This window comes from Equus quagga, chromosome 8 (genome assembly GCF_021613505.1).
Source record: "Equus quagga isolate Etosha38 chromosome 8, UCLA_HA_Equagga_1.0, whole genome shotgun sequence".
Lineage (NCBI taxonomy): Eukaryota > Metazoa > Chordata > Mammalia > Perissodactyla > Equidae > Equus > Equus quagga.
The window spans coordinates 26,440,605-26,451,332 of record NC_060274.1 but is presented as its reverse complement, the minus strand read 5'-3'; the positions used below and the strand labels follow the sequence as shown (position 1 = coordinate 26,451,332).

Genomic DNA, 10,728 nt, shown 5'->3' with positions numbered 1-10,728 from the left:
CTTAGATAAACGAGGGACAGTGATACAAAGAGAGTTTTCCATGCATAGCCTTCTGGAAGTCTGAATTTTGAAATATCTAGATGCATGACTTTTACAAAAATGGATAAATAAAACATAAAAAGAAAAAAAATTATAAGATTCAGTTGATTCTATCACATCAACAAGCAATTGTAAACCTGACATTAAAAAGAAAAGTTAAAGACATCCTTGGAGAATTCAATATGTTTTATTTTGCCAGGCAAAGGATTTCCTCAACATCCAATTAAATATGAGTATGCCAAGTACATTGAGTTTGTTTCCTCACACGGAGTGAACATTCACCGTAACAACAGCTTCATCATGCTAAAATGTATTCACAAACCTACACTTTGAAAAAAAAAGTGCATTGCTAGGACATTTTATGTATAATACAAAGGGAAAACATATCAAGTCATTGAATTGTCACACTACACAAAATAAACCCAACCACCAACATTCAGTATACATTAACGATACTTTTGAGAAAGAACATTTTCTTTGCATTTGGCTCTTACGTTCAAGAAGGAGTTCTATAATTTTAAAAGAAAAGTAATGAAAGTATATACAATTTAACAGTGTTCCAAATAGAAGGTATTAAATAGCACAAATAATATTACGAACTAAACACCTTATTGTCTATCAGTTTGGGTTTACATGAAGCAAGGGGAGCTGTGAAGTTACCTTGTCCTCTGACCCTAACACGTTTCTACTGTCACCTCCGTACATAGAAGAGACTGGCCAGCGACACAGAAGAGTACTCGGTTCCACACACACTTCTGTTTCTGCACGTGGAGGAGGAATCAGGAAGTTTACGCCCTTTAAGCAGGCAAACAATTTGTACGATAAACTGCTCTGGAGGCCACTTTAGAATCATACACATTAGGAACGATAGCTTATTTAGTAGCTTTTTTTTTGAATGAACATTATTTATGTTGTGCATTTTACCTGCCTTCTCCATGGAGGCCTCCTCTTACAACATCACAGTCCACAGCCATTTACATAATAAACCATTTTCCGAGACTCTGATCATGATGACATTCATTTGGACGATTTTAGTTCTCGAGGCTTTATACTGCAGTTGCACAAAAAGGTGACACATCGACCTTGATTACCTTCTTCATGGATTGTTAACTACAGATAAGACTTTTGTACTAGATTTTAATTAGGAATATGATGCAATTTCTGTTTGTACCTGGAAACATGAAAATATCTTTAAAAGTGAAAAATGAAATATCTAAAGTTGTGTCTTTAAAAGAAATATGAGAAAATGAAGAAATCTTTCATATTTATCCCATCCAATTGTTATTTGGAATTAAAAATTCAATATTAAATTATTCTAATAAGATCATCCAAACATACAATTAGAAGATAATTGTTTTATTCATCACAAAACTTATTCAGCACAGAACTTACCACATTTGTATTTCTCTACCAGTGAAAATACCGTACCAACATTCTTTTAAAAGAAAGTATGTCTATTTTTGTTCATATTAGAATTTTTCTTTCATTTCTCCACAAAATGAGCACCTCTCCAGCAAACACAAAAGATCATAAAAAAAATGAATTGGTGACTTAAAAAAGAGTATGATATCTGAGGTTGGGAAACAAAAAAAAGGGAGTTAATCATCAAAATTAATTACTGAAGTCAAAAACTAGTCACATTTTTAAATGAACTTAACAAAATTGCACTTTCTACTTTGTTTTTTCTTTTTTTTTTCCATTTTGATGTTTTCACTCCTCATACTCAACTCTGATATTTCAAAAAATTTTTCTTCTTATATGGTTTCATCTGCCCCACAGATTAGAAAATTAGAACAAACACAGTAATCCATTAAACAGCATAAGATTATATTCTCTGAGTCTCGAATAACTTAAGAAACTTCCAAAAAAAGAAAGTGCTTTGTTTGGAAGATGATAACAAAAGAATATAAACTTAAATGCTTCACCAACATAACTCCAATCAAATATGTTTATGGTGAGGGTCATTCACTCCGTCTTCCTGAGACAAGGGAACAAAGATCAATGGCCGATATCAGCAACTGACAGCTTTTACTGTCTTCGAGTAACCAACCATACATTTCACTGGAAGCTTATAAACTCCTCGTCTTCTCTTCACGAATCGCTCACGTTTCATATGACTTTTAGATGCCCTCTTCCTTGTCTTTTTTCTATGCTACACGTCTTTTGACAGTTACTCTGTCACATGCTTTTATACAACTTTTACCAGGTAAAAGTTGTGATCTTGGCATTTGCTTTCATACATAAAATCACTGACAATTAGAAATCTAAACCCTTAAAGCAAGGAAGGAAGCTCATAGGGTATGGCCCTCGTTCAACTAAGGGATGTAAGAATTCTACTTTTACAGCCGCCATATTGATTTTGAAGAAAAAGTAAATAAAGATATAAATAAAATCTGGCTTAAGTTAAATATTTATATGCACCATGGGGACCATGACATGTCTAGTGCTCGTCAATACAGACACGAAAATGCATGCTCACTTCAGTTCTTGTAACACCCACTTCAGGAGTGAGTACCCACCCTTCTCAGGAATTTTCCATGGGGAAAGCACAAGATTCTTTGCTGAAAATTTGATGATTGAAGACAGACCATTGCTACTGGAAGCATAAGCCCCATGTAAGAAAACATTATGACTCTGGCAACTGATTCCTCCTGTTTCGACTTTTCCGGCTGTTGATGAGAGCCTTTAACTTGCCGTAGTCCCCTCTCATCTTCTGGGATTCTTCTCCCTGTTGATACTGCTGCCGAGAGTCCTTGCAGTACTGGTTGATCATCTGCATCTCCGAGTGGCTGAAGGCACCCATGATGTCCTTCGGGTGGAAGGGGAGAGCCCTCACTGAGCCGGCCCAGGTCCACGGGGACCACTTGTCTGTCACAACGGCCACCATCTCAGAATCTAAGACTTTAAAGTTGATCTTGGCGACGGTCTGCTTGAAGCTGTTTTCCGTGGCGATGCAGTGATACAGTCCTTGGTCAGAATCCTGAACTGCGCGGATCAGGAGTCCCTGTGACGTGGCAATGATCCGTTCGTTCAGCTTCACCTGAAAGAGAGACACGGAAGTTCTGAGAACCCAGCTCTGTACCTCCTAGAAAGATCTGACCAACACCCACGGGGCACGGCTGACTCCGCACATTTGGCAAAAGCAGTGCATGCTAACCAGCTTCCATCTTAGTGGGCACAAATTTTTGGTCAGTCCCGTTGCCTTTTTTGCACAGGAGACCTTGTCTCAGGGGCACTGAATCTATTAAAGTCGGGGTGAAGCTATCACCCATACTGCCAAAAACAGCTCAAAGAGCACTCTCTTTGGACTGAAGCAGTTTCCCACATACAGGCCCAGAGTTTTGGTTGCTTTTGCAATGTCACAGTCAACATACATAAATGAAACCCCCAGATAATTTAAAATATCTATTTCACCCTAGAGTTCCTGCCTTTTATTGTAACAAAAACACTCACTTATTAGTAAAAACCATGAAACCACAATTAAAGGGTTGAATTCACCTTTTATCAATGAATAAATGAATATTCTCCTAATAAAAAATTATATAAGCAGAGGCAGAGTTTTGAACATTATCAAGGCTTTTCCCAACTATCCCAAACTAAAGACGAACGGAAAATAAGCTGAGTGTCGTTGTCTCGTGAGTCTTCCAAGTGGTTCCACATTCCATGCAAAGGTGATAAAAAGCTATGAGGTTAATATTTAACCAATTTACAGGCTACTCCTGGAAAACTGTCTTTTGGTGGATATCAGCAAAGTGCTTGAAATCCATCTTCCCTACAGTTCCAGCTCTAGCATTGTCAACAAACAGATAAAAACCCAAGTGGTAAGAAGTTCTCTGACATGTATACCCTGGAATGCTCTTTCACTAGAGAAAGGGAAGAAATTTGATCCAAATCAAAATAAAGGAATGCAAGTGAAATGTTTTTCTAAACAGTAAATTTCTATGTAAACACATATTTTATTGTTAATGAAATCTAAATCAAAGGTAGGTTGTTTTAGATAAAAAGTAACCCACACATGAAAGCACAAAAAGGCAACGTATAGTATTGAAATACAGACAACAGAGCAGAACCAGAAAAGAGAGATGAGGAGGAAGGAAGGACTGAAACATATAAAGTTTTGATGTTAATTCAATTTTCAAATTAAATTTAAATGTGCCTCGTTTAAATAATTAAAATGGTTTAAATGTGCCTCAGAAATAGGTTAAACAATGTAAGAATACATTCAGAAATGAAAGAAAAGAAAGCTCTTTCCTGTTTGTGCAAAAGTGGGAAAAACTTTGGAGGCCAATTTGATAAGATCCAAAAAAAAATGTATGTAATACTTGGTGCAGTAATTTCATTTCCAGAAATTCATACAGAAGATGAACTCTCACAAGTATGCAGATATTTGTTTACATGATGTTTTTCATAGGAAGAAAAACAAGAAATGACCTAACCAGCTTTAAAAGTTTAAGGTACGCTCATACAACAGAGTACTAGGCAGCCAAAAAAAATGAGGTCGCTCCACAGGCACTGATATTGAAACGGGTGTATATGTCTGTGTGTGTCAGAGGGAGAGAGAGAGAGAAGTGGGAAAATTATGGAGAATATGTGGAGTATTTGGAGGGATAAATAATGATTGAATATATAATTCTTGGTAGTTTTATACTCTGGGAAGTGGGACAAAGTATTGAACTGGAGGTGGAGAGGCTTTTAGTTTTTACCTTACGCTATTCAGTATCAATTATTTTCATTTTTATCCACACGGTTTTACCATTTGTCTTATTTAAAAAAAAAAAAATGTTCAACATTTACCTGTCATTAATATAAGAAATAAGTGTATGTTTGCCTAAACTACTAAGGAAGAATTAATATAAATTTAACAAAATAGTAATAGGTTATTCAACTAAATTAAGAATGAGTGCAATTGTGCTCTTCTTAAATTCTGGACAGAATAGATTTTCTAATTATATTAAAGTTAATTTTTTCATAATCTTAAATTAAGCAGTCTTATGTTTTTGAGATTGGAAGTAAAACCAAGATAGTAATATTTGGTCTCCACATTCTTGAGCATTCTGAAATAAATGAGAATAACCACAAAAGAGGTGAAATTTATAACATATTCCATTTTTAATTTCATTTATTAATTTCTGTGGCATGGATTTGGCCTGTATATATTAATTTAATTTTAAATAATAGAAATTATATTCACTTCTTGTATATTATTCTATCGAAATTTCTACTGAATAAGGGAAAAACATTTTATCCATGTTAGGTAATCCCTGTTTGAGTTTTAGACTTCCTGTGCACATGTACACATGCAGACTTTCTCAGAAGGGTGGTTCTTGTCCATATGTCACGCTCTAGCCTGAGAACTCCATTTCTGTATGGTAACCATCATCACACACTATTCCTACCCTGGGTTTCTTTGCGAGGCAATTATTATTATAATCCAGATCATGCAAAAGAATTTAAAATTAACTAGACTGTAGAAATTTGATGACAGACTTTGTAGCAAAGAAAACACATCTCAAGTAAGCAATAATTTTTTATGAATGAAAATTTTCTTAATTATTTTTTTAGGATCATAGAATTCCAGGGCAGGAAGGGACCCTGAAGTCCATCGAGCTCATCTTTCCTCTGGATAGTTAAATCTCTTCTTATGCAAGTGGTCATCGGCCTGCGGCTTAATATCCAGAGACAGGGGACACACAATTTCCTAAACAGCTACTAAAAGCTTTGGAGAGACAGGTCTGAGAGTTGGAAAGTGTTTTCTCATACGGAGCCAACATCTATTTCGGTAACGCTGATACGGTGTCTGTGTTCTATAGCATGGGATCCTGTCCACTCTCCAGCCCTAATTAACTTAGGAGGTAGTCCCCAAACTGCCCATTCTTGCACACACACGCACAGGGCTCCACTGCCCCTTGGCTCCATCAGACTTCATGATCTACGGCGACCAGCGTCACGTCTCAGGCTGCTCCAAGGCTTTATACGGCCACATACATTTTTCTTCTTCCTCTTCTCATTTGTCAGGACAACGTGACATCACTATTATGGAATTCGTTACTTATAATATTTCACCCTACGCCATTTTACAGTTTCCCTTTTAAAACAGCTCTTTCCAATCAGTGAAAGGTTAATGTAAGTGTCCTTTTATTTGAAAACCTAGCTTTCTTTCCGTATCATTAAAAAAAAGGCAATGGCCCCATAAACAATGATTCCATATATTACCTAACCAAAACCCAAGAGTTATGAATAATAAAAGCGATAGAAACAGATGACCACACAGCAGAAAAATGCTCTTTACTAGAAAGATCACTGTGCAGCGTAATTTCTTGCTGAGGAAAATGGAACATTGTTTAAAGCCTCTTTTATCTCGTGAGCCACACAAAGGTGCTGCTGTGTGAGAACCTGGCTTGGGGAGCCGCACACATCTTGTTTCTCTTACAAGTGCTTCCTCACGTCAGTACCCCGTCTGAGCGCCCGGGCTCTTGTTTCAATCACCGTGTTCCAGAGGTGAGCGAGCAGACAGGGTTTCTAGCTAATCCATCAGCTCTACGGACAAAGGATTTAAAGAAGGTGGCACTTGTCACCCGAAAGACCTGAAAGGATGCTCATCTGCCTTCCCTTTTTCGTTTGATCTGAGCCTCACTGAGGCTGGTGATTTGGGGCCCTTTCTGAAGCCCTAATGGATTGCCGCTGGGCTGGGCTGCGTCACTTACCTCTTTCCTCCTGTCTTTGTCTTTCTGTAGCAACCACTTGATAGATGCCTGCGGGGACTTGGGGGCACACTCAAGGAAAGTGGTGTTATTTTTTACTCCATACTGAACGATTTCAGCTGCATTTCTATAGGCTGAAAAGCAAAAATAAAAGGAGAGAGCAAACAACCAAATTTAGAGCAGATTCTCCTAGATGAATGTTTATTTCTCTATAAAATTGAGACCAACTGTGGCAACTCCTAGAAGGCGGTCTTAATTATTCAACCGACTATTATACATTGTTGACCTGTTGTGTTTAATCTGCAGGGAAGGAGAGAAAGACATAAGGGAATCAACATTTATTCAAGAATTGCTCTACACCAAGGAACGCACTTAATGTCACTTTGAACATTTAATTATCACAACGTCCTTGTGAATTAGGTTTTTGCAGCTTTTCATAGTCGTGGAAACTGAGGTTGTGAGTTATAAGGAAACACATCCCAGTTAAGGAGTAACTGCCCAGCAGTACCAAAGGGAGGTTCTTCCCACTCCTAAACTCCATACTCAACGTGGTAGAGATGAAATTCACAAGCGTCGGGAAAAGGCAGGAAGCAAGGTGTGGCTGCCGTGGGAAGCAGTGGGTGAGGACACAGTCACTGCAATCAGAGGAACCTGGGGTGAAATCCTGACTTCAATTCTGGCTGTGCAACTTTTGACAAGTTACTTCATCTCTCTGTGTCTCAGTTTCACTTGGCTATAAAACATAGATTATAATATTTTCATACAAGTTCTTTACTGAAATTCTTAAATTAAGATGAGCATTTAGTGTAATCACGGAGCAGTTTAGACACGGACAGAATCCTCATAAAGCAGGAAGAGTGACAGACTCTCCTTTAGTAGTTTCTTGAGCATTAAGTGAGAGAATCCATTAAAAAAGCACTGAGCTCAGGTTCTGACACAAAATCAACCTCGACGTCTGTTCATCACCATCTTCACTGCCAATACTCCCACCACTAAGAGTACTACTACCGGCAATGGGAACCGGCACACAGATTTATGAAATATTCAGCAAACTGAGAAATGGTAACCTGGATTTATTCCCTCAATTAGATGTATGGAACAGTTAAGCAAAACGTGTCTCAATTTTCTCCTTGTAGGCAGCACCGTTCGGAACAAGAATGTCATTCTTTACCAAAGAAAAGCCAGACTCAAGACGGTCAGCATTCGGAGTCTCAGTGTTAACGGCCAGCACAGAACACCTGCCGCTCCTGTGAGCCAGGAGGAAGGTGACCCTGGAGATGCTTCTGTTTGGGGTGAGGTGTGTGTGGGGGGGAACTAGTGGGAAAGTAGACGACATGATATCTCCATGTCAGGATGTGAAGAAATGGATTAGGTTAGTCGTAAGACAAGGCAGGATGGTCAAAGGTGTGTGGAACAGTTATGAATTGTAAAACCAAGCCCTGTGTCACTCAGGCTCAGAGCAGGATCATTCACAAGAGCCAAAAGGTGGAGGCAACCCAGCGTCCAGCGATGAATGAGTGGGTGAGCAAAATGCGATACACACATTCAACGGAATAGTTTTCCACCTTCAACAGAAAAGAAATCCTGACACATGTTCAACGTGAGTGAGCCCTGGAGAAGACATTATGCTGAATGAAAGCAGCCAGTTACAAAGGAGCGAACATTGTACGATCCCACTTATACGAGGTCCCGAGAGTCGTCACATTCACAGAGACAGAAAGTAGAAGGGGGTCACCAGGGGCTGGGGGTGGGACTGGGGGAGTTAGTGTCTAAAGGGTACGGAGTTTCATTTTAGGAAGTTAAGTTCTGGAGATGGACGGTTGTGCTGGTTGCACAACAACATGAATGTACTTAATGCCATTTAAAAATGGCTAAAATGGTAAATTTTATGTACATTTACCACAATAAAAAAACAAATAAGGCACTATTCTATTTTTTCTTCAGTGGTAAATTTTACAAAAAGCAAAATTTTTTTCTTCAGAAAGAAAATAATAGCTAAGAAAATCTGTAATTACCATCTACCTTTGTTGAAGACCTACTGACTAACATACCCCAAATTTTTGTGTTCCTGGACATTTTTTCTTTTTTTAGTATACCTACAAATAACAGTTAATTTTTAATTTCCATCTGTGAATACCAAGGATTCTCATAGTGAATCAATCTTTCAAATGAAAAACTTAAATTTTTACAAGGTTTCCCTTACTGAAATGTGATAGGGGGTATTGTTACTCTTTTCCGAGTTTGAGCATTGTTCACTTTTAATACCTTTTAGATTAAATCCTCTGCATTGAGTCAGTGGATTTCCATGTCTCACGTCTTGTCTTCGGCTCCTCCTGTGAGTAGAGAAATATGTAAAAGTGACTTAGAATTAACACTGCCAATTACACCACATTTAAAGGGTTGCATTTGTAATTTCACAATCTTTGGATTGCCTAAGGTTTCACAAAGAAAGTGGTCTGATTATCTGATGCAACTTTCTGTTTCAACACCTCAATGATAGGGCGGGCACTCAACCCAGTTTCAGTCTGAATTAATTCAGTCTCTCCCCATCTCCTGTTCGTGATAGAATGGTTATGAAACTCCTATTATGTGCATTTCCTGGGTAAATGCTAGATTCCAAATTAATGGTGTCCATTTTTAGTTTAGTGACATTCATCCACAATTTTCTAAGATGCTACCCTCCAAAGTATGAACTCATCAGCATCTTTCTTCTTATAATTCTTTTCTTAAATAAACACACTTTTCTTACAAAAGTCAACACAGTCTAACACTTCCCAGATATGTTAAAAGTTTTCTGAAATAAGGATTACAGAGATAGAGCATGGACATTTAATATAAAATTAAGCAAAATTGTTCATTTACTAGAATGAGCATTTTCCTTCAGCCTTTCATTTTGAAAAATGTCAAGTCTACAGCAAAATGGATATAATAAGTACAATGAACACTGGCGTACTTAGATTCATAAATTGTTATATTTTGCCATATTTAATTTTTCTCTTTTGCAAGTATGTTGTGTGTGTACTATCTATGCACATATATGAAAATCTTTAGAAAACAGCTTGCAGATATTATAATATGTCACCTTTAGTACGTATCTTCTAAGAATAAGTAATTTTCCTACATACAGCAATATCATTATCATCCTAAAGATATTAATATTTATTCAATAATATCATATAATACACATTTTATATTAAAATTTCCCTAATTCACCCCATAGAATTTCTCTTATGGATTTTTTAAAGTTTACTCAGGATCCAATCAAGGTCCACTCATGGCATTTAGTTGTTACATATCACCAGCTTAAACATTTCAAAAATTTAGTTATATTCTTTGTAAGTTGGCTATTACTAAGTAAATGTTTTAAATTATCTGAGTACTAATTATTTAATTTCCTGAGTCTTAGATTCAATATATCTAAGTTAGTTCCAATTGTATTACATAGTGAAACAAATTACAATAGAGCAGTTTTAATTCTCTTAGCAATGAACTGTGGATACGAACATTGCTATAAGGAAGAAGGAAAGGAACTCTTTTTAAATATCGGGAATACAGGGGTAAGTTGACTGTTTACTATCAGTGCTGAAAAGCATATATGAATGAGAATATCACTCAGTTGGGTTAGTTTTAAGTCTCAATATTTTTACCCTTAAAGATAAATGAAAATATTCAGTACAAACAGAAATATTAAAATCACACAGGGATTTTCAACCTTAGAAAGCAAAACTAATCTCAGTCATTAATAATGAAAATAATTCATTTTAAAGTTATAGCAAACACTTAATAGTTTATGTACTCAATGGATCACATACATCTATTCATGCAAATACACGTATAAAATTTTGCATCATTTAAGTATTGTTTTTCCAGAAAAGTCACATGATCCTTATTCAATTACACATTTCTATACAACCACACACACCCCAACTAGTGGCAATCACTCTTGTCCCAGGAAACACAAGTAACACTGCACGCTTGAACAGCTCCC

At 36.9% G+C, this 10,728-nt stretch overlaps 1 protein-coding gene across 3 annotated transcripts in view; it reads right to left on the bottom strand.

Moving 5' to 3' along the window:
* Positions 1-210: 210 nt before the first annotated feature.
* The window catches only part of SEMA3C (semaphorin 3C), a 165,017-nt gene continuing 154,499 nt past the window's right edge, over positions 211-10,728 (bottom strand). For all 3 annotated transcript variants that reach the window (XM_046669556.1, XM_046669554.1, XM_046669555.1), the window contains exons 16-18: positions 9,006-9,073; positions 6,744-6,874; positions 211-3,079 (exon numbers count right to left, since the gene is read on the bottom strand). In XM_046669556.1, coding sequence (XP_046525512.1) covers positions 2,666-3,079; positions 6,744-6,874; positions 9,006-9,073 — 613 coding nt within the window. In that variant the 3' untranslated portion in view covers positions 211-2,665. The remainder of the gene's footprint in view (positions 3,080-6,743; positions 6,875-9,005; positions 9,074-10,728) is intronic.